This window comes from Drosophila albomicans, chromosome 2L (assembly GCF_009650485.2).
Source record: "Drosophila albomicans strain 15112-1751.03 chromosome 2L, ASM965048v2, whole genome shotgun sequence".
In the NCBI taxonomy this organism is placed as follows: Eukaryota; Metazoa; Arthropoda; class Insecta; order Diptera; family Drosophilidae; genus Drosophila; species Drosophila albomicans.
In genome coordinates, this window is record NC_047628.2 from 4102745 (window position 1) to 4127564 (window position 24820).

Sequence of the window (24820 nt, forward strand, 5' to 3'; positions counted from 1 at the left end):
AACATTGCCATCCTTACAACGACAACAGCGACAACAACAGCAACATCAACGACCATCCCCCTGGCACGCTGTATCACTGTTTGCTCTTGCTCTGAACCTGATCTCATTTAACGCAGTCGGTCTGTTTACCCAACTTGCTCCGGCAGCGGCTACGCTTTTTGTTATTACATGCGAAAAATACGAAAACTCCGAGGCGAACACTCGTTGCACGCTACATGCTGCACGCAGCACGCAGCACGCAGCACGTTGCACATGGATTGCCGTAAGCTGCACCAGCTTCCCACACCTCCTCCGCACTGTTGGCCGCTCTGTTCATGTGACACACAATTTGCCACCGCTTGAACGTGGCCTAATTTTAGTTTTTCTCTTTTGTTGTTGTTTTATGTTGCTCAACTGATTGCTGACCTGCTGTCAAGGTTCACCATTGACAGCTTGACGGGGTCCACGTGCGTGTATCCTATAAAATTGCACTCATTGCTATCGCAATTCCAGTGTCTTCTATTACAGGGTATAAGCTTGGAGTATTTTATTCCCTTGGTTGTTTTAATACTCGCTGCTCATAAAATACAAGGGTAATACCCTTACATTGTGCCTGCAGGAAATGTATGTAACAGGCAGAAAAAGTTATCTCCGAGAATATATTCTATATATATATTCTTTATTAGGGTCAACAGCCGAAGCCGAAGCATCATCAGAGACTATAAGAGATAGAGAGAGCTATAATTCTTTTTCGACATCACTTGCTATGTTTGCACGCAGATTATTTAAGTTTTTGAGCAATAGGGTCTTTGTTGCTTTGTTGATAAACTAGTATATTTTGTACTGTGGTATATTTTTTACTCTATTACAATATCTTCGTATATATTAAATTTCATCCTTCTCCATATTTTAGTATTTTTTCAGTATATTTGCAATATATTGGTATAATATGGTTTTATTGAAAATTGACAACGGGTATCTCACAGTCGAGCATACTTCTTGTTTGTTGTGAGCATGTAGCTTCAAAAGTTAACGAAATTAGTCTGTGATTGGTCAAAGTAAAAAGAAACAAAACTATAACAAAAGACTTTCTTTTTTGTTGAATTTCTGGATTTTCTCAGGAATTGCGAATTCGTAGTTCTTCATTTACTATAATTTTTGAATTTTAGTATCGCAGGTTAAAAATTTCTAGAGAAAATAACATACCAGAATCTTTAAGGACTATCAAGATGGATTTTTAAATACTAAGCTTTTAAGTACAAAACAAAATTATATCAGTCTTCCTTTGTAAGTAAGGTACAAACATAAATTTAGCAATCGTAATGAATAACATTTGTCTTTATTCAATTATTCTCCTCAAATTGGCTATTAGTACGCATCCTTTTCCCAATTTAAACCCTTAAAATATATTCAATTCCACTTTCAACTAACGCAACGCTCAGAGAACTGAAGGAGAAAAAAGGCTTGGGAAAGAACCCGCATCAGTTCGATATGAAATCCTCTTTGTTGCGCCTCAAAGCGAAAACTTTTTCAATTAAACATTTCTTCTTAAAAATACAGACACGCACAGACAACTCTTAACAAAAAAGCCAAACTAAAAGAGAAATCCCTTAAAATGACTGTTGTATACCCTTCACTGAATTTTCAAATATATTTTTACCCAGCACATAGTCTATTGAAAAAAGAATGTTAACTGATTTTCTTGTTTCAATTAAACTAAAATTTTATGAAAGAATGGTAGTGTGCTTAAGTAAGAACTTATTAGATTATGTTTTTCAATTTCATTTGCAGCATTCATTTCACTTTTCCGTAGAGTATTAAAAGGGAGCGTGAGTCAAATGGGTTGAAAACCATACAAAATATTTAAACATAAATTGTTTGCAGCTGAATGGAACTTTTGCGGTGAAGTGCAACAGATTTATGCAAACCGAAAAACTGATGCATGCATATTCTCAATCGGCAGTGCCAACAAACAAATGTGTAAAACAAATTGCTTTTGTTGATATGATATTTTTGATGTTATTTTCCTGCTTTATTTTTTGTAGCAGACGCTGAAGAAATAGCAGCAGTAACAGCAATTGAAAATTAAAACGCATTGCCAACAACCAATGGCTGGTCAATTGTTTATTGCTTATTGTTTATTGTCCTTGTGGATACTTCTGAATTGCCAAAGGAATGAAAGCAGATCGACGCCAGCCAGAGGACTAGAGCTGTAAGGAAGCCAGTTAGCCCCGCAGGCATTTTAAATATTTTAAGCTAACTTTATTAGCAATAAAATGAACTCTGCTGGCAACCACTTGTAATGAGGTGGCAATAAAAACAAAGAATTTAAATTGCATCGCAGTGTCAATAGCTACAGGACGATTCTTAAATTAAATACAAGAAAACAAAAGCAAAATCAAAATAAAATCCAATTAGTGGTTACTATGAAAACTCAGCACCAAATCTGTTCAATGCATTTAATGAAAAGTTCTCAGTATTCATTTCATTTAGATATACATTAATATATTCATATTAAAGAGAAATGCTCTCCACATATAAGAAAGTTTCATCTTTCTCCAGTTGATTTCGCTTATTAAAAGTTTAGAGGCAAACGCTAAATGAGCGCGGTAGTAAAAATTAAATTAATAAACAAAAAGAAGCAAAATAACGAAAGGAAAGAAAGTCTGTCAAGTATTCGCTCTGTGGTCCGCTTTCTTTCTAGCAGCTCTTATCATTTGACATTTTAAAAACGTTATGCATTTTTTCGCACATTTATTAAACAAAACACGCAAAGGACGAGCATCATAAAAATGCAATGAAAAATTGTGCGACAAGCACTGATGGCACACATGGAAACAATGATGCGGGGAGAGAGAGGGAAGGTGTTCAGTTCGGAGAGGTAGGTAAGAGTCTGTCGACTGGTAACAGTTGTGGGGGCTTCAAGAGGAACTTCAGATACTTGACGACGCGATGCCAGCTTGAGTTGCTCTTGTTTTGTTTATCTTACCCACGTAGAGTGGAAGACAAGTCAGTGCCTCATTTGCCTTGGCTTCGTAATTAACTTACGAGTTAAGACCAGAAGTTAGCAGGGAGCTGCTACGTGTCTCTCATGAAGGGGCACCGCTGTCTCGCGTTGGGCTATCGGAGGCTGTCACTTTTATATTAAATTTCTAGGCAACAACGCGAACACATTTCGCTTTCATTTTGACATTAATATTAATATTCAATTAGTCAGCCAGCGTGTTGGCCCTCCGGCTGTCCAATTAATGTTAATTATGCTAAGTAGGCCAGGCCACTTGCATGTTTGCCTTATTTTCCGCGCAAATTGCTTTCGAGTTGCCTCAGTTTATTTTTTGATCAGGCTCATAAATCCAGCTCCCAAATGTATTAAATAGATTTGTCTTGTCGCCTTCTCGCCCTTTATTCTATTTGTTCCTTTATTGTATCATTGCCAGTCGTCCTAAGCGCTGTTAATTGCCTTTAAATTGTCAAATTTGCTGGCGTTAAAATTCAAATTAACAAAAGCAATTGAAAAAGTTCTTCGATTCGCCCCAGAGCATGTTTTGTTTATTATGCTAATTGAGTTAGTGCCTTCACGTCCTGGCGCCTTCTTGAGGGAAATTTACGCCACACTCAAAAGAATGGGGTGGGGAAAGTGGGAGGGCTGGCTGGAAAAGAGGTGGAAAACTCATTGTTCTTTTATGTAAATTCATTTATTTTAGCCAACTAGCAAATCTACCTTATTTATAAGAAAATCCAATACGATTTAAGCTAGAGTAAGGCATATTTTAATGTATTTAAATTTGAATGAAAAATGTTATCTTCAAATAAATGCAAATCTTAATTTGCGCCAACTTGTCACTTTGTCAGTTTTCTTAACTTTCGTGTGATTTTAAATATGTTTTTGATGAAGGTTTCATTAGTTTTATGACAAGGTTGAGTACAGTGCTCAGAGAGCATTAGCATTCCCTAGGTAGACACTGCTTTGCCAGTCTGTGTGCTCTCACTCTTATCTCCTGAATCTTCACTCCTGTCATTCTCTTTGGATCTCTAAGGCATTGTCAGCACATACGTACACACGCAAGCGGCATTAGTTTAACCTTCATAAATGGTAGCCAATGCCAAACAAATGATATTGCTTTTAGCCAACTCGGCACACATTAGCTCCTCCGCTGCTCGCATGTGCTGCCATTTATAAGTCATGCCCGAGAACTGTATACGTGGTGGCCAGAGAGACAGAGAGAGGGAGAGAAGAGGAAGGAGGGCCGCAGGGAGAGCGGTCTCAGAGCAAGTGCACCTGTGTCCGGGTGCCACGCATATTTAAGCACACCAAAACTTTTACGCCTCACAACTTTTGGTCGAATGCTTCATTCTGCTCCCTCGCTCGCTCTTCGTGCATTCACTTCTGTCGACTGTTGGTGATTTCAAAATTGAGTTTTGTTTCGGTTCCGGTCAATGCATATAAACTGGGCCAATGGCAATGCCAATCGTGGACTCTCTCAACAGTCGCGCACCCAAAATCACGGGCACCTAACCATGCAAACTGTTAAATGTTTGCATATCAATCTTTGCTCTTCTTTCTCTTCGCTTTCTATTTCAGACTGGATTTCGGGGTTCTAAGGGGTTTGGGGGATCTGCTTCTGTTCGGCTTCCGTTTATGTATTTCGCTTGAAATTCAAATACAGATTCAGATGGTGGCAAAACGGTACAACTGTTTGGGGCCTTTCAGCCTAAACCAAGTGGGAGCCATACATTTTGCAATGTTCCAGTGGCTGACGCTGACGCTGATGTTGCTCTTGCTTTTGCTTTTTGCTTTTGCTGTTGCTGTTGCCAAATAACTTTCATTTCGCTGTGTTTCGTTTCCTGGTCTCCAGAGTATTACCGAAACCCCCAAAACCCCAAACAATGAAAGGCATTGCCAACACATTTGCGCCAAAAAAGGGGGCAAAAAACAATGAAAATAGTGAAAAGAAATCAGAACGATATATTCAAGACAATTTTCACGATGAGATATCCTTTTTGAAATTCTTCAACTACAAATTTTTACATTTTTGTATAAGGCAACACAAATAACAATATGAAATGACTGACCCACATCTTAAATTGCTATTTAACAAAAACACCTCGACTTGCTTAATTCCAAATAAAAACAGGGTATCCCAAAACGGAACAAAAGGGTTTGCAAAAACTTTTGCATACAGTGAAAAAGCCAATTGAAAGGTAGTAACAGCAACTTCAGTCAGCTGCATTTCCTCAGGCAATTCTCTACCTTTTCACTCACAGACATTTTCTTAAAAAATAACCTCAGCAATTGAGTTTGACATACATGAGAGTTCGTGAAGCTGACGGAGAATGGCTTGGGAAACGCTGCGACATCTGGCAGAACTTGACTTGATGTGAAATACTTTGGACAACAACACTTCTGAGAAACCTTTTCACCTCACATATTGATTACAGGTTATAATATAATTTTGAGTCTCATTCATTAACATCGCTTACGAGTATAACATCTCCTATCACTATAAGGTTAAATGTATATATGACAAAAATCGACAATATATACATATTGATGTTTCTTTTCTTTTACTATTACGACTTGTGAGTGACTGGTGATTTGCACAGAAAATATAAATTGAAAGCATATTATATAAATTATAAATGGAATGAAATGCCAATCTCGCCAACTTAAACAAACTATCGAATGAGGGCTTAAACTATCGATATATTTAGAATTCCTTAAACACTATACTCCCATTTAGACCAATCGCTTGTATTATGCGATTACATGATGCAATTGTTTACACCAAAACATTACGTCAACAGCTTTTAAGGGTTCATGAAAAAGAAGAATAATATAAAGGGCAATATTAACGAATCAACAGAAAATCCGCAATTTTATAAATTATGTGACACTAAGGGCATTCAAAATATATAGGTTTGTATAAATTTTTTTTATCATTCTTTAATTGACTCTGTTTTTTCCGTTTTGCATCGAATTATGAAACTCGTTCTGCAATGATACAAAGTGGTCAATGATCATATTTCTGTACAAAGGGTTTAATTTAATCGTCTTGGCGATTTTCTTTAAAAATATTCTGAAACGGTATCTCAGTCTATTTCATGTATTTTTGTTTTACGGTCACATATTCAGAATCATTGTCGCATCATCAATGATGCGTCTCAATTAGCTGTCTCTTTCTTAGGGAATGATGAAATGGAAAGTTCTACTTAACTGAAAGTTTCAATGTGCAGACCAGTCCGAACAGAGTATAATACAAACTACCGAATATATCAAATACAGTTACATTTAAACTATTACTCACCTGTAATCAGCACTAGCGTAGCAATTGCCGAGGAAGCGGCACTGCAACGTATTGCATTGCGATGGCTTTACTTCGTGCTGCACCTCATAGGTGATGTTGAAGCCATAGACATCAAGCAGGCGATCGAGCGCCCGCAGATGAGTGCCGTCCAATGAGGACATGGTGAAGCGGATCTCCAGATACTGGCTGTTGAACTGCATCCAAGTGACCTGCGTTACATCATCTTCGGTCAAGGTGAACACCCGATGGGCGGGCACCTTGAAGTCATCTGAATAATACATGTACTCGGTGAATTTAAGACCGCCGAGCACATAGAGTTGCGTTAGATAAACCACAATCGAGACGTTGCCTTGGGCTGTCGTCGGCAATTCGGAGGCGTCAATTATCCAAACGCATTCGATGGGCGTGGCAAAGCGATTTGGGAAATTTGGCGTCTGTATGAGGCCATAGCGTGACTTGAGCAGACCACCACAACCAGTGGAAGAGGAAGACGATGACAAAGAGGAGGATGATGAAGAGGAGGATGAGGAGGAGGAGGGGAAAGAGCTGCTCCCGTCCGATGCATGCTCAGCAATGGCGAAAGCATTCAAGGCAAAGTTATGCTTGGCAGCGGGAAAGGGAGGCGGAGGTGGCAGCGGCACTGCGGGCAGGGAAAACTTTTGATCCACATTGCTTTGGCGCTTTTGGCGCGAATGATACGCGTTGTAGTTGTGTAGTTGTTGCTTTTGTTGCTGTTGATGTTGATGTTGATTTGTTAACAATGTTGCCACCGGCAGCAGCATAAACAGCAGCAATGTCGTTGATAACCTGACGGTTGTCAGCAGCGACATTGACTTGGCTTTTGTTTTGTATTCTCTTTCACTATACTTGTAGTTCGACTGCGTCGTCATCTCCTGCTTCGGCTGGCGTCTCCTGCAGCTCTCGCCTTATCATTTGGCCCACGTTAAGCATGCAGCACGGTCGCCAGCTAGTTGAGTTCTCGTTGCAGCTACACTTGTTGTTGTTGCCACGCCACAGCAGCCACTCATTGACTGTGGGTCAACTGTAAGCAAGAGAAAGAGAGGGAGAGAGGTGGATAAAGAAAATAGAATATGAAATTTTTAGCAAAAACCGTTTTGACAGATGTCGTTTGCATTTGAATAACTGCTGCTGTCATCCCCAATGCCGAATCCCCTCTTGAGTTCCTACTCCACTAACACTAGCAAATCGTAAACTGTCAGCGTGAAAAAGCAATTTAAAAATCCACTAAAAACGGAGCCCACTGGCACGCATCAATCATGGCTGCCGTGAAAGCGTGTATGCTCATAAAACAAAGGCCCCAAAAATGCTCCGACACTCGAGCGCTTTTCTTTGTCAACTTTCAAATTGTTTTCCCATATTTTGTTGGACTTGTGCTACCCTCCATTGTCTGTTCTCTGATCTCTGTCCGCTGTACTCCATTCTACACTCTCACTCCCCTCCGGCACTGCTCCTTTTTTTCATTTTGAGGCAGCCTATGCTCAAGTCTCACCATTTGCTATCGCACATTTGGCTGCGGGACATTCGGAGTGCCAAATTGCCAAAGCTCTTCAACTGGTTGACTTTTGTAGTTTTTGTGGCGCTTTAGAGGCAGATTTGCTTTACTCAACGGAAGCTCCCACTAAGAGGCAAAAGGCCTGAAGCAAAATAAACCACGACACCCAGTCAGAGCATCATTTCCACACGAAATGAAAAACTCTGAGAAAACTGTGCTTTCCATAATTTAATTTCTTTAAGTTAAAATTAGAATTTGACGACACTACAAATTTGCATAAGCTGAATAACTAGTTGACAATAAAGACAACATTTTAAATTGATGCTTCTTTCAAATGAGAATGAATTGACTTTAATATGCTCTCTACTGATTATTGCAAAGAGATGAATGCATTTATAATTGAGTTTCGGCTCTACGCTACTGATATGCGATATTTCTTATTAATTCGATTAGATGTTTATAACAGGCATAAAATAAAGTTTGTTTTGAGGCAATAATTGCATATTAAGCAATGCATCGCATGCAAATTGTATGAATAATGAGAATAGCCACAAACTATATGTGACCATTGACACAAATCAAATTAGACATTCACAGCAGTCAAATATATGATTCGCTGCAAATTATTTGTGGCTCAAATGTCATACGAGCATTATGTGTGCATACTGGAAATACAGAAATTGTTGGCAACGTTGGGGCTCGGAATTAGAGTTGGGGTAGTTACGAGTATTTCGAGTCAAAAGTGTGAGGCTTAGCAAATAACTAAATCTTCGCTGACAATATCCGTCTAAATTTAACACAACTTCTGGTACACATTACGTATACGACGCGTGAACTTTAAGACAACGCGTCGTCAAAGTTGGCAGAAAGGTGGATAAACTTTTGTTGCTGCCACTGCCACTGTCACTGCTTCGTGTGCTAACAAGTTTAATCAAATGACAATGTCGTAACACGTGCATACTTTGGAGCACCCAAAGGCCGTAGACGTCCCCAGGCTAAGACAAGTTTTCGCTGACAATCCCAACAACATTCACATGTGAGCACGCAAAATCATAGGCACTTCCTTCCACCCTCCTCGGCTCGCCTAATGCTCATCCTGGTGTGCGTGAGATGCGCGATTTTTACTTTCAAATTGCTTTAGTTACGCATTTTAAGCATAATGAATATTTTTTTCCTTTTCTTATTTTAGCTCTTGGCATGCGCATTATGTGCTTGCAAAAAGTTAATTTACACGCTACGTCATACATTTAATCTTGCGAGACTTTTGCCTTAAAGTTATTACATTCGATAAGGAGAGAGATATGGCGATAACACACACATACACACACAAGTCAACGACCTTTTTTTAAATTAACTAATATATCGTGAAAGGCGACATTTAAGCCAATACAAAAAGAAATTTAAAAGCGTTGCATTCTTCTAGGCGGCTAAATTGAACAACCTCAAACAAATTTTACCCATTCTTACTTGATAGATGAGCGAAATTTTTGACGTGCGGAAAAGCTAAATATATCGCAAGTTCCACATACTTTAGCTTTATGACCCTAAATTTTGTAACGGGAGTGGTGAAAAACAATAAATGTGTGGCCAGGCTTATTAAATAAATTAAATTATTGAAAGAAACAGATTAACTCACATTCTTTGGCTATTTCTATGGCCACAATACTCAATCAAATTTTATTGCAACTTGGTTGCAACAATTTTTAAATTTTAAATTTCACATACAATTCATTAAGTCCACAGCTTTTATTACTCCTATTTTGTTTTTTCAAGAAATAAAGCGGGTATAGAGCTTTATTTAAAATTTTGTTTATTTATTCATCTTTATGTTTGTTCTTACTTTGCCGATATGAGTTCCGAATAACTGCTGATTTGACATTCTCATGAATTCTAGTGTCGGAGTATTGATACTCTTATAAATCTTGTTATGCTGGGAATTATGGTACAAAGAAACGCCGCAAAAATTTCTTATGACCGTTTTTATACCCGCTACCCATAGGGTAGAAGGGTATTATAACTTTGGCCGACAGGAAATGTATGTAACAGGTAGAAGGAGGCATCTCCGACCCTATAAAGTATATATATTCTTGATCTGCGTCAACAGCCGAGACGATCTAGCCATGTCCGCCTGTCCGTCTGTGTGTCTGTCCGTCTGTCCGTATGAACACCTAGATCTCAGAGACTATAAGAGATAGAGCTATAATTTGTTTTCGACAGCATTTGTTATGTTTGCACGCAGATCAAGTTTGTTTCAAATTTTTGCCACGCCCACTTCCGCCCCCGCAAATCAAAAAAATCGAATAACAAGCGTAATTTTAAAGCTTTGGTATATACAATAGCAACTATAGTATGTAGTTGTGATCCCTGAAAATTTGACTGCCATCAGATAAAAATTGTGGAAGGTATTAAATAAATACTTTTGTATGGGCTAAAAAGGCCTTCTTACTGAGGGTCTGAGTTGCTTTATCCGACAATCTGGTATATTGTGCCGTCTATGGTATATTTTGAATGTGGTACCATATCGATATACTAAATATACCGCTCGGTATATTTTTAGTATTTTCGGTATATTTTAAAAATAATACCGCAATATTTTGCTTTTATTCAAAATGGGTAGCGGGTATCTCACTGTAACTTTCTTACTTGTTTTATATAGAGTTGTGGGAAAAAACATGGTTTCGCAAATGTGGGAACACAGCTAAATGATTCAAACATCAAATGGAGGTAGGGATGCAGAATTATAACTAAGTTTATGACTAATTCTATAATTCAATACTATAGCACATTGAAAAAGTAGAATTTATATTGGATTGTTGGCGTTTTTTGAGTAAAGATTATCATTGAATCCGCACGTAAATGCAAATTGAATACTTGACACAATGTGCACTTGTCAAAGCTATGAAATTATTTGAATTGAATTCATTAAAAAAAAATAGCTTTCAAAGTTTCCTTTAAAATTGCACACTGCTATCAAAGGAAAGATTATCCAAAATCTTCGTTCGTATTTCTTATCATCCTGCTTTGCTTTAAACAATGACGCGTTACATGGCACCCACTATCTGGCGATAAGAGGAGCAGGAGAGCAGTGGAGCAGGTCTACTCGTAATATGTACTAGGCGGGCACTTCAACCTCAACTCAGATACCGATAAAGAACCTCTAGGCCCAGCCAGTTGCTCACTGTTGCCGTTCGCTCTGCTGTTCGCCGTAGCGACGACGCGTCGAGCAAATTGCCAATTTAAATTGGCCGCGGTAAATTAGTCGAGTTATCAGCCTCCACGGTGGCAGGTGTACGGGTTGTGAGTGTTACGGATCGGGCAATATTTTGCATTGTCAATAGCACATATTTGTGATTTTTGTCATTCGTTGTTAGTGCTTGCTTAGTAAATTGTGCAATTTGTATGAAATTGCTAAAAGAAATGAAACGGAAATTGTAACGTGCCTTATTGAAATTAATAGAAATAACAAATATCAGTAATAATGAATTGCACAACCTGATCGGATATATGGTGCATACATGTATATACATAATATGACTTGCCGAAGTCAGTAGCATGGTGGCTCAGTGGTGCAGTGGCTCAGCAGTTTGCATGAGCATTTGGCGTGTCCGTTTCGAGTGGTTCTGAAGAAAAGTGAATGAAGTCGAATGAAATTCGATAGCGAGTGGTGCGAGCGAAAAATAAAAAGCGAGTACGCTGCGAGTTATTATTTGTGAGTGCCTTATACATGGACATACATAGGTACTCACTTATCGGTGTCCATGAAATTATAGAGCAATTCGATAAGAAATTGTTTCTTTTGCCAATGGCTCGCTCCACTCGTTGCTAGAGCTCTCATCTGTGCTGACAAATGTTATTGGTGAACCTACTCTATTCGAATAGAACGAATAAAATTACCTGCAAATCAATCACACAGCGTCTGATATCGATATCTAATCGAAAGGCATAAACCTAATACTGGTTGGTTTCTTTCTATATTGCTTTGTTAAAGTGTTTTACTTTAAATTTCAACTAATGCTAAACCTCGTGCTGTGCGGCTCTGAAATAACAACCTTTTACTTTCCATGAAATGTAAAATAAAATTATAAAATTTAATAATTATATAATTGAATATAAAATAAAAACAAAAACATAAACAATTACATGAATTACATGAATTTCAAGTTTTTCAATGGTTTACAAAAAATGCAGGGAAAAACAAGAAAAAACAAACAATCTAAAAAAAGTGCTGATAAGCACAAAACAAAAAGTCAATAAAATAATATAAATGACGGACTCGTGACTCGATATTGTTGTGTTGTTGTTAAAAGTGAAATACGAATCATTGTTAAAAGAAATAGCAATAGCAACAAACAATATTTTGTCGTTGTTATTTTCTTCTTTCTTTGATTTGCCATATACAATTGTTGTGTTCGCATTGGAAGTTTGTCGTTATCTAGATGTCGTGTAAGGAAATAACCAAACCTGATTACATATCATATGCATCATAATATTGAATGGGGAATACTTCGAAGAGTCAGCAAATATTGCCAAAATTACCCAACACTTGGCCGTATGCCTTAGATTTGACCAAAAGTCTGGTCAACTGATAAGATACAAATTCACCGAATAAGCAAATTTGATTCATGGCCATCAGCTTTAAAGGCCACACCGACCGGTCTTTCGTGTGCTATTAAGCTTTTGGCCAAACAATGAAATCCTTTCCGTCTCCCTTCCCAACTTTGCCCGCATAAATAGAAAACAATTAAGCATTTCAAACGATAAGAGATGCACGATAAAAAAGTACACTCTGCCATTGTGAATCATCACTGCCCGGAATACTAGTGAAGTGGAGGAAGGTGGAGGTGGAGGAAAAAAGAGAAAAGTTATGTAGCTCGGGGCTTTGGCTAATTAGCCCGGTTCGTCCATCCATTTGGCGATGCGTGAAATTTGTTAACTTTACAACCATAGCTCTAAGCTTGCCTACAAGTCGACTGGCTATCAGATTGAAAGTGAGCATTCGTTTCTCTTTTGATTTTTACTCAACTTGTCGAAGCTTTATCAATGGGGGTTTCTATAACTGAAAACTGACGTGAACGGGGACAAGTTGTTCTATAAGTTCTATAAATGACGAAATTATTAATTTACATTGCTCAGCAAATCAATAAAGCTGTCATAAATCTAATCAATTTAAAAAGAATCACTTATAGGATATTTGAATGTGTTTGTATGCGAGTTTCGGCGACTCTTCAGATAACACGGTTAGGCACCCAATGCCAATGCGACATAAACATCGAACGCAAATCTATTCAAATCTATTCACTTCCGTTACAGCAATTGCAAGCGACTGCAACAAATTTACAGCGTCAATTAAAAGCGCGGCCATAAATCACAATTCTGGCAACAGTAATCAAAATGGGGTTAGGGCCCGTTAACAACCTCGACTCTGTTTTATTTGCAGGCCCCAACAACAACGACAACATCGTCAACAATAATAATAATAATAACAATCACAAATAACAAAAGATGTGTGCGATAAATATGGTAAAATAGTAGCTGCCACTAACTAACCGCAACAGCAACTGTAAACAATAGCAACTATCTGCCCATCTGGGGAACGTAAGAATAACGCCCGGCGTGTGAGGCTCGCACGCAACTGACCTCCTGACCCCATCTGTCCCCTATCCGGCACACCCACACCTGCTTGAAGAAGATGGCCTGTTTTCCACGTCTCTTTCATCACCGGAGTAAAAACAAATTTACGCCATCTCAAGATGAGAACACCGACACGATACTCAACACACCTGATAGTCCCGTGGTGAGTTTCTGCTCTCTCTTCAGTTCTCTTCTCTCTCTCTCTCTCTCTATGGGAAGAGTGCTCCCACATTCATGAGGGGCGTATTTTATTGTTGGCTCGATAAGCAGCACTGATAAGTTCATTAAGTGTTTAATTAAGTTAAGCGGGGACAGAGCTACAAAATACTTGATACCATAAATAATGCTATTACTAAGCGAGACAGCAAGTCAAATACTAAAGCTGGCTAACAGAAGCACACACAAGTAAAAACGTGTGCAGCAAAAACAAGCCAACCTTATCAATTGTGCTATGACGTTCTCTTTCCAAATATCTTATCATAAACTCATATCTAGAAATTTAAAAACCTTACTCGACAGTTGTATACACTTTAAAAGCATGTTTGGTTATTGCTTGAAATTAAAAGTTCTCTGTATTATCTTCTTTATTTTGACATTTTATAAAATTCTGTTGTTCGCCACTCAAAGCCTGAGCCAGAATTGAGTACGTATAAATAATTTCTCTACTATTTGCAACAGTCACAATGAATACATGGAATTAGAATTAAATTATGCAAATAAATACAAATACTATTTTTATAACACAATTATGTTGTGTTATCAGTAGACCATATAAAACTGAATAGATAGTTGTGATTTTATCAATCGTTGGCCTTGTTGTCGTATCTATCACATACTCAATTGTGATTCCATTGTTAATGGCTTAGTGTTGGCTTATAATATTATCTACAGATTTAAGGAACTATATGTCAGACTGATAATGGTTTGCATTCCAATACAAATTTATATAAATCGATTCGATTTTACGCTGCCACACGAAATAGGAAAATGGGAAACGTAGAATTGCTAAGCACATTCCAAGGAATTTGACTTGAAATTGCCTACAGAAAATTACCAGAGTCTATAAAAAATCTTGCAAATTTCTGTAACGGAATTCGAGTTGATGCAATCTCAGCAGTTTATCGATGAGGGGCATGATTCGAATATGCAAAAATATGATGAGCTTGCATACGAATAGGTGAACGATGAATCACATGCATAAATCGAAAGCGAAATGTATTCGAGTATTCGAGTGACACAATTCACAGATGCCTAGTTATCTATGGTAATGTCTTTGGATAAGACGAGTGGATGAGTGGAGTTGGGCGTGTGACGTTGTCGGAATGGGCACGTGATAGAGATCGACATGGTTGCACGTTGTTGCCATACAAAATACCCCGGATAGAAAGTTCAAAGTCTTAGGCGGCAGACAAATAGCGCCCCAGGGATAAATAAATGCAATGTCTTTGACATTTGAAGTGTTGTCGAGGAGCGGCAGAGGGACAGAGGTAGGGCAAATGTTTGATAAATACAATAAAATCATACAGACTTGAGAAAGCTTTTTGATGTACTAACGATTAAGACACTGGCAATAATACTCGAAACCACTATCACAATCTTCCTCTTTTTTTTTTGCCTTTCCGTGGGAAAATGGAAAACGGAAAACCTGTCGAAAATGTCGTCGTTTAAGGCTGATTAGCATATCAAAGCAGAGGCAACCACGCGACCTGCATATTGACATGTGTTTTTTTATGCGGCTTACGGGCTACCATGCGACATTCACAACAACCTCAATGATTTCTCCACCCCCATGCGACACTCCCCTGCAGCAAAAAAAGGTTTGAATATTTTATTGTCCACATGCCTGTCTGCCAATTGAGCGATAAGACACTCTGTCCTTTTGGGGTCTGTCGTTTGGGTTTGGATTTAAAAAAAGCTTTTAAAGTCATGTCTAAGCTGGCAATGAATAAGTCACTAATCGCTGTCAACAACTTGGTCCAAAGTAAGCAAATACTCGTGTATTTTGATCACATTTGCGAGAGGTCAAAGCCACATCATCATGTTTTCAAAACAAACTTAAATACAACCTGTTCTTGGAAGCTTAGAAAATGAAGCCAATTCAACGAATTCCAACAGAGGACTACTGATTGAAGTGAAGAGTCAAGTATCAAGTTAAGGTCTCTCGAAAGTTTTGTTACATCTTCTATTTGAGATGCCCTCCAGCATTTTGTAAAATGTCTATAGTCTAAAAAACACCCCTAATAAAGGGGCGAATTTATATTTTCCCCTGAAATCTCTAATAATTCGATTTCAACACAAAATATAGAAGATAGTAGAGAATTCAATAAAACGCTTAACGATTGGTTTCAAATATTTATTTTACTTAGGCAAGAAATTGCTTAAGCTAAATATTACATGTAAAAATGGATAGTAACTTGAAAACGTTTCAACTTCATTTTCATTCTGTAATTTAAAATTATAAGGCGGCTCGTAAATTCATGTGAAATTCGAAAAATTGTTTTTGGTGCTAAGATTATAAGCAAACAAGTAAAAGCAAGAAATAAAGCTCCAGTCGAGTATGCTTGACTGTGAGATACCCGCTACATATTTTGAATACAAGCAAAATTGAAATATATTAAACTATTAAAATATACCACATTAATATACCGCAAAGATATTAAAAAATACCAAAGGCTATATTTAATATTGAGTCCTACATTCAAAATATAACATAGATTACAAAATATATCAGATTTTCAGCCAAAGCAGTTGCTTGTAGTAATTAGGCGTGGCAAAAATTTGAAGCTTACTTGATCTGCATGCTGGCCAAAAATTATAGCTTTAACTTTTATAGTACAGATGGAAAGACGGACATGGCTATATCGTATCGGCTATTGACGCTGATCAAGAATATATATACTTTATAGGCTCAGAGATGCCAAAGTTATCACCACTCTGGCTAGCGGGTATAAAAGCTCTCTACGCACATCAAAAAGCTTTTAAGAAAATAAACAAATACTATTTTAAAAGTAAAAATTTCATGTTCATATCATAAATATTTAAAATTATATTTTGTTTTCTTTAAATGTGGTACTGGGGAATATTAGGTATAGATAGATGTGAGACATATGTATATTTTATATCTACGTATATGCTAACATTTATTATTTATTTTGAACAGCGTTCATGTAAATAAAAAACAATAAATAATGAAACCGAGAAAGATAAAATTGAGTCAAGATTATGCCGCTGCAAAAGTCAATAATGGAGAACTTTATTTTTATTTAAAGACTCGATGAGTCAGTCGAAGCAAAAACCAATGCAAATAAACGAAGAGGAAGAATTTTCGGGACAATGTTATGAAGCGAAATTAAGTGATATGCAATGTTCGCGATGTAGTCGATATTTATTGCTATTTAAAGCTATGGGATCAACACACATGAAGCCTATCAATCCGATAAAACCGTATGAAAATCCCCCAGCTGTCAAATAATCAAAAGTGTGGAAAAGCCCCAGCAGACACACTCATCAAGTGACTGTGAATCAGATTCAAACAAATGACAGTTTTGTATGCAATGATGAAAAGCAAAGCTGAAAAGTATGAATAATCTTTGCCACAAATACAAATGCGGCGATATAGAAACATATTTATAAGTTACAATGCCAGTACAATGGCAGTTGGTTTTCTCGTTGAGTTCTTGCCACTGTTGTTGTTGTTTATTGAGGCTCGGCAGAGGGATAAACTGGCAACTGTAGCAGAACGACGAGAGCAATATTAAACTGCAGGACTCCCCACATTTATCAGGCAGTGTCAGCACCAGATTGATTTCAAAGCTAACGGACAGACTAAGCGAGAGGAGGGAGAGAGTGGGAGGGATATCCATATACCTCGCCATCCATCCGACTCACCGACCCACAGACAGATGATACGAAAGCAACCGGCATTATTTGCTTACTTTCACAGATTGTTTTTGTTGTTCTTTTTTGTTATCGTACGTTTTTTTTTGTTGCTATTGCTGAGTAGCAGCCACAATTGTTGTTCCCTTTGCTGTCATATATTTTATATTCTTTTTGTGAGCAGCGACCTGTTGACGTTTTGACGCGATTTGGCTTTTCCATCGTGAATGAAGTTAAATTATGTTGGACATAAATTCCATCGAGTGTCGAGTTAAATTCATAAATGTTCTCGTACTGAGTTAATGCTTACAAAGTATATAAACATTTTATATTCATGGTTTAGTATTTATCTCTTCTACTAGTCTAGAATACATTGTCAACCAAATTTACTCAATAAGTTTGTTAGTTCATTTTTGAGCAGTGAACTAGATAGTTCTTTTCGTTCGGTCGATTTTATTCACAACGTTGTTGACTGCAGGAACGACTAACAAAAAATGAAAGCAGCAAGAATGAACTAAAGTTTAATAGTGATGAACAGAACTGGAAGGAACTAAAAATCAAAAGTGAACAACTAACTTAAATAAACTAAAAAAACAAAATTCACTTTACTGAAACTTGTATTCCTTCTACTACTTTTTACTCTACTCTCATAGCCAATATAAGAAATTAACTTTTAACAAAGTGTTTCTCGGATCAGAGCACTCATGAAAAGTGAGTTCTCTACAGTCGCACCGCGGGAGACATTGGACAATAAACTCAATTGTGGGCAACAAATTTGATAACGATTCAAAAAGTTTTCCTCACTCAAACTTTAACTTAAATTCTCTTATATGTTTTTTCATTTTTGCTTAATTTTCCAATTTGTTGTATGTGCTCTTTTCCAGCAAATTGGTCTCTACATTCGCCGTGAGGAGAAACCACTTTACACCCCCATTCTAACGCCCAATGCCAGTGAGGTAAGTGTGTCTGACACTGTCTATTTCTTTGTAAAATGTATTGTCCCAGCACCTCTAACCTTCCACCTGCCACCTCAGCACTCAGCACCCAGCATTAGTCGTGGGTTCCGTATATATATATACATAACATACATACATATATGCCATCAACTATCCAAGCGTATTCTGCTTGTCTTTGCCAAACTCAATTAATATTTGCACACATGTTTCTTATAATTTCAAACAAAAATGATGGAAACAACAACACGAACAACACTTGTAAATATGTACACAATTCAACAACAAAAAACAACAACAAAAACAAAATCAACAAAAACACAAACTATGCTCACGGACCCACACTTTCTTGCACTCCGCACTTTTGTTTGTCTTTGTGAATGTTTGGGTTCCCCTTGGGCTCGATTAGGCGCAATTGCAGCGCCTAAAACAACAGCCCACAGCATCTGGCTCTGGCTCTGGCTCTGGCTCCGGGTCCAACTCTAGCTCCGTTGGCCAAGTGCTTCTGGGCGTATCTGAAAATGTGGCTAACACTGTGTGTGACGATGCCACCGACAGCTCGGCGAGTCTGCAGCAGCAACAGCCAAAGAAGTTTCGCTCCCATAAGAATAGGCTGCAAGCCGAGGAGAAAGAGAAGCAGAATGAAAAAGGAAATGGTAATGGGAAAGTCAATGGTAGTGCAATTAATGTCACACGTACCAATTCAAAATTAAAGCCCGTCAAAGAGCGACGACCGACGGCGTTACCGACTGAGGCGCCCATCGTGGATGATGGCGCCCAACGTGAGCATTCCGATGAAGAAATGGAGAAAACGCTGGCTGTTGTTGCTGCTATGGACGACAAGTCAAAGCTCAGGGTGAATGTGAATGGCATAATTGATGAGAGGGGCGACAATGACACGCTTGTCAACACCTCGTCACCGACTACATCTACAACATCGACACCAACAGCACAGACACCAACCACAAAGGCAAATGTAAAATTTTTCATTGGTCATACACAGGAACTAAATGCTGAGCAGCGCAATGATGACACTTTGTCCTGTCACAGCAACGATGCCAACAACAACAACAGCAGCAACCACAACAAGTTAACAAATGGCACATTACCACTGGATCAACAGGGATCTGAATATGAGCAGCGATGTCTGGAGTCCACAGGCACGACAATGCCGAAAGCACCCGCAAAGAGTTACAGCAACGTGTCACTCAATTATTTGCGAAGGTCCAAAAGTACCATGGCCACCGAGACAGCGGCCAGCAGCAGCAGCAGCAACAACGGTGGCAACAACACCAGCCAACGACGACGTGTCTCCACCATGCCCAACATTAATATACCACCGCCTCCGCCGATGCCCGTCGAGCTGTTGAAGCCCGTGACACCGATGCATTTGCGCAAGAAACGAAGTGCGGAACGTCAAAGCGACCAACACAATGAGCCTCAACAGCAAGAGCAACAGGAGCAACAAACTCCCTCAATAGACACAATGCTCCATGCTCAAAGCAGTCAGGTATGTAGGAGTAATGAACCAAGCTGCACATCCAATTCACAACTGTGCAGTAATTTGTGGCGACACTGGCTGCTAAAAGTGTGCCACCACATGGCCGATCATTTTGCAGCTGAAAGTGTTTCAGTTGCCCCAACAGTTTTCCTCTTCATCTCAAACATCATTAAAATTTAATCCTGAGCTATTAACTTCTGGCCAATTACTTTTACATGATAAACATAATCAAAATTTTAGCTGCACATTTCACCGGACAAACATTGCTCTGTTGACCCGACCGTGGGCAAGGCGTTAATAAAGCGCTCATTGCTAATTGAATAATCTCCTCTATACGCTGGCAAACAACAACAACTACAATAAACAAGTAATATAGCTTTAAAATTACCAGCTTATAGACGAGGGCATACCCTGTGAATTGCGGGTCATTTAAGTCAATATGACAGAGTTTGGGAAATATAAGCATATATGTATGTAGAAAATATATTTGGTTTTACAACGCAAAGAAACCTTTCTTCATATTTTAATAAACATCTCCCAGTAGAGTCCAGCAATCAGTTACAGTATGATCGTTTATTTGTTGAAGACGATTCCATACCTTAAATACAGGGTATGCTAGAAATTACAGTAGAGCTCAGCTGAGTCTGTATGTTATTGCACAAGAGAGCGAGTTTTCCCGACCCATATCCCTCCCCCCTCGAGATGCTACTAATTACGGCTACAAATGAAATGTTAATTGTTTAGCAACAGTCATGAACACTAACTTTTGGCCAACAAAAACAGACAACAGATAAAACCCAAAACAACCCTTCAGCTCCCGCTCACTCTGTTTTCCTTGCACTCTCACACTGCTTTTCACTCTCTATCTCGCTTAGCAGCAGATGCAGCTGTTGCCAATTCTGACTCTTTTACAGTCCAACAACGTTGTTGGCTTGCCTCTGGTATTTACCTGTATTCCTCTCCGTCCGCCCCAAAACTCCTGCCTCCGGCCTCTGGCCAAATTGAAACTGTTGCTGAGGCAGCGAATTGGACAAAACCCACAACAGATACGAGTATTTTGGCTGATGTTGCGACTTGTTAGTCAACGTGGCCATCGCTTAGTCCTTTCTAACTCTTGGTCCGCCTACGTGCGGCGACTGTGGCGTCGATAGTTTGGCCTAGAGCCTTATTGCCCCTTCCAGCCGGAAATGCTTATAATGGCTGCGTTGCCACTGTGCGAATGGAGTTAAATATTTTATCAGAGAAGTCCGTTAAGACCCACAGCATCTATTCTTGTCTGGGGCCAAGTGCATTGTTGTGACTCGTAAAATCTTTAATAAACTTTAGTGGAAATTCCAAGCGTAACTCCAAGACTGTCAACCACCTAAAAGTCAATATAAACCGCTGGCAAATAAACTGACAAACTCTATCCAAGCTCTATCCAAACTCACTTGACTATTATTTATTATTGGCATGTGGAAAAACATTGAGTTAAATAACCTGTTGGTTGATTTAATTTGCTTTTATTTGGCTCATCAATTAGGTTGAGTTGGAAGACAGCAAGAATGGCAGTAACTTAATGACGAAGGAGACGACAACGAAACTCCATCGCGTCGAAGGTGGCCTTATCTTTGTGAGACCAAATTTGCCAGTGCAGCAGAATATCAAAATCGAATTTAATGCCAAGGATGAAGAGTAAGTAGTAGAGCACGAAAATACGACAACAACTGAGCGAGATATTGTGTTTACCTCCTTCGTTTTGTATTAGCACACGCAATCTCATACTCAATGCCATCGAACACAACGACTTTCTCAATAATCTAATGGACAAAGAGCGCAAGGAGATGGTCATCAATGCTATGGCGCCGGCGAGCTACAAGAAGAACAGCTACATCATCAACGAGCATGACGAGGGCTCCGAGATCTATGTCTCCGCCGAGGGTTACTATGATGTCATACAAGCTGGCCAGCATGTGGGCAGCTTCGGACCTGCCACCGTCTTTGGCGAACTAGCAATACTTTACAATGCACCCCGCAAAGCCACCATCAAGGGTAAAGCACCTCTCATCATCTAGAATACTCTTCTATATATAAAAACTATCTTGCAGCGGCAACCGATGCACGGGTTTGGAAGATTGCGAGAGAAACGTTTCGGGCCATCATGCAGATCTCGGGTTCCAAAGAGCGAGAGGAGAATTTGCAGTTCTTACGCTCGGCGCCCTTTCTGCAGGAACTGGACGAGAGTCTGCTCAACAAGGTTGTGGATCTACTCCAACGGGTAAGAGTTATGAGAATATAAAAATAAATACTGAATGAAGTACATTGAACTTGCCCTCCTCTCAGAAATTCTACGAGACTGGCAGCTGCATTGTACGCGAGGGGGAGGTGGGCAATGAGTTCTTCATCATACGCGGTGGAACGGTGACCATCAAGAAGAAGGATGATGCTGGGCAGGAGCAGGTGGTTGCCAAGCGCAAGCGTGGAGACTATTTTGGAGAACAGGCCCTGATGAATGCGGATGTGCGACAGGCCAGCGTCTATGCAAATGCACCTGGCACAGAGGTGCTCAAGTTGGAGCGAGAGTAAGAAGCTGACAAACGGCTCAAAGGGACTTTAATTAGTTTATGTTTTCCGCAGAGCCTTCATAAGTTATCTGGGCACCATTAAGCAGCTAAGTGAGAAACCGGACACGAATGTCAATTTGAATGGTCGCTCAAGCAATAGAAGCGCCGAGTTTGATAATGAACACGCACACATTGCACTCTCGGATCTGAAAAAAGTGGCGACACTGGGATCTGGTGCATTTGGTCGTGTGGATCTCGTCTCTTATAGCAATCAGACATTTGCGCTAAAGATCATTAAAAAGATCGAAGTGATCAAGCAGGACCAAATTGAGCACGTCTACAACGAGAAGAATGTGATGATCAAGTGCCGCAATTCTCCCTTTATAGTGCAGTGAGTAGAATTCAATTTACGAATCGATTGTTAGATACTGAATTCTTATCTGTGTTAAAGACTCTATCGCACATACCGCAATGAGAAGTATGTTTACTTTCTCATGGAGGCATGCATGGGCGGCGATGTCTGGACTGTGATGTCGAAGCGACAGCATTTCGATGATAAGACTGCCAAGTTCATAGCTGGCTGCGTTGTGGAAGCCTTCGACTTTCTGCACTCTCATCACTTTATCTACAGGGACTTGAAACCAGAGAACCTGATGCTCACAAGCGATGGCTACTGCAAGCTGGTAAGACTCATTGTACTAAAAACAGAAATATGATTGAATTCACTCCGATATCTCTCCATCTAAAAGGTTGACTTTGGCTTTGCAAAGTACGTGCGACCCAATGAGAAGACAAACACTTTTGCCGGCACACCCGAGTATGTGGCACCCGAGATAATCCTGGATAGGGGCCACGATCGGGCCGTTGACTACTGGGCCTTGGGCATATTGATATTCGAGCTGTTGGTTGGCAAAACGCCCTTCCGCGGCATCAACCAAATCAAAATTTATCAGAATATACTCAGTGGCATCGATGTGATCCACATGCCCTCGAGAATACCCAAATTCGCCCAGCATCTGATACGACATCTGTGCAAACAGTTGCCCGCCGAGCGACTTGGATATCAACGGAAAGGCATAGCGGATATCAAGCGACACAACTGGTTCGAAAACCTGGACTGGGTGCGACTCAAGCAGAAGCAGCTGCCATCGCCCATCAAGAGATCCCTGAAGAGCTTGACAGATGTACAATACTTTATCCATTTAGGCGGCGAGAACGATTACGAGCCGCCTGAGGAACTAAGCGGGTGGGACAAGGACTTTTAGTATTGTGATTGAGATATTGTTGTGGTCTAAGTAAATGAAATACTGTAGAGTTAATTGAGTAGTCGACAAGCGAATACATATGTCGAAATAAGTTGTAAATAAATTGATATTACAATTGTTGAAACTTTCAACTTTACTAAATTACGCCACCAGTTAAAGCAATCAGAACATTGAGATGTCGAGTGTTTTCACAGTTCAGAGTGAGTTGGCAGCTTATTTGTTTTCACCACTTCAATTAATAACGCCAACGTGTTTTTGTTGTCTGCAACACACACATACACACATTTACACCCACACTTAGATACCCGAAGCTGGCAAGGCAGGGAAATAAATAAGTATTTTCAATTAAGCTCTGTTGTTCAAATGTTCACTGCAGCTCAGTTCAGCTTTCATTTCGTGCACACAAAATTGTCCAAAATGGCAGAGATACATTTGCCACAGGTAGTAAGTATCTTTAACTTTGACTTCGTAACAGCATCTTGAATTATGAGAGCTCGTTACTAGTTACTTTGTCGTTAGATAAGCATACTATGCAACTGTCAGCTCGAGTTCATTGTCAGTATTGTCTTGCAGTTTGCGTTAACAAAGCTGTCGTCATCATTATCAGACCGAGAGTCATTATTACCCACATGCCGTTGACATTCATTTGTATCTTACAGACGATTCTAAAGGCACATCCAATATAATTGCATTGTGCGGCCATCTCCGCACACTGCCTGCCGCCTGTCTGACACATGATGAGGCAAGTCTCGCTATGAAAATGATGCAAACTTTATTGTTTCTGAATAAAACACCCATATGGCAGCTGCCTGACTTCCACACAGCCAGGCAGGTATGGCTGCATATATGAAACGGAGTCAAGTGCAATTATGTGAACTTAATGTCTCTGTTCACGTCTCCATTCCTGTCTACTTCAATCACTTTACGAGGCAGAGAATGCTCGTTAGGATTAACTAGGAGATCAAAGGTTAAACAAACTTAAAGAGATATTCGATAGCCAAAATTTCATAATTCAAAGAATTTTAAGATATAAAGATAAATGTGGAGTTAATTAATAAATTAATATTATTATTTAATAATAATAATGGAAATATTTATAAGACTGTCTGATGCAAATCAACTAAGAATTCATTTGAGCAATAATGTATTAAGTTCACAAAACATGTGCTGTCTCTCATTCAAAAGTTTACGCTCCGAAAAGCAGCATTCTTCTACATATTAAATATTTCTAATAAATTAGGTATAGATTTCTTA

The 24820-nt window shown here is 39.1% G+C and overlaps 2 protein-coding genes across 5 annotated transcripts in view; one reads left to right on the forward strand and one right to left on the reverse strand.

Annotated features, from left to right (window-relative positions):
• The window catches only part of LOC117564697 (uncharacterized), a 177700-nt gene that overhangs the window by 94448 nt on the left and 58432 nt on the right, over window positions 1–24820 (reverse strand). For both annotated transcript variants that reach the window (XM_052002190.1, XM_034243572.2), the window contains exon 3: window positions 6285–7326. In XM_052002190.1, coding sequence (XP_051858150.1) covers window positions 6285–7174 — 890 coding nt within the window. In that variant the 5' untranslated portion in view covers window positions 7175–7326. The remainder of the gene's footprint in view (window positions 1–6284; window positions 7327–24820) is intronic.
• LOC117563540 (cGMP-dependent protein kinase 1) lies at window positions 11036–24392 on the forward strand. 3 transcript variants are annotated; one of them, XM_052002192.1, is made up of 11 exons: window positions 11036–11754; window positions 13235–13591; window positions 18189–18260; window positions 18667–19767; window positions 21281–21432; window positions 21506–21789; window positions 21846–22015; window positions 22081–22319; window positions 22375–22692; window positions 22753–22984; window positions 23051–24392. In XM_052002192.1, exons 2-11 carry the CDS (start codon window positions 13487–13489, stop codon window positions 23564–23566), a joined length of 3189 nt encoding a protein of 1062 aa, XP_051858152.1. In that variant the 5' UTR covers window positions 11036–11754; window positions 13235–13486; the 3' UTR covers window positions 23567–24392. The 3 variants fall into 3 exon arrangements, with proteins under 3 accessions (XP_051858152.1, XP_051858153.1, XP_051858154.1); XM_052002193.1 differs by having other exon boundaries at window positions 11073–11094; XM_052002194.1 differs by lacking the exon at window positions 11036–11754 and having other exon boundaries at window positions 19261–19767; window positions 23051–24391.

Coding starts and splice junctions, on each gene's coding strand:
- LOC117563540 (XM_052002192.1), top strand. CDS start 13,487: ATGGCCTGTTTTCCACGTCTCTTTCATCACCGGAGTAAAAACAAATTT. Junction 13,592..18,188: donor ACACACCTGATAGTCCCGTG/GTGAGTTTCTGC, acceptor GCTCTTTTCCAG/CAAATTGGTCTCTACATTCG. Junction 22,320..22,374: donor GTGCTCAAGTTGGAGCGAGA/GTAAGAAGCTGA, acceptor TGTTTTCCGCAG/AGCCTTCATAAGTTATCTGG.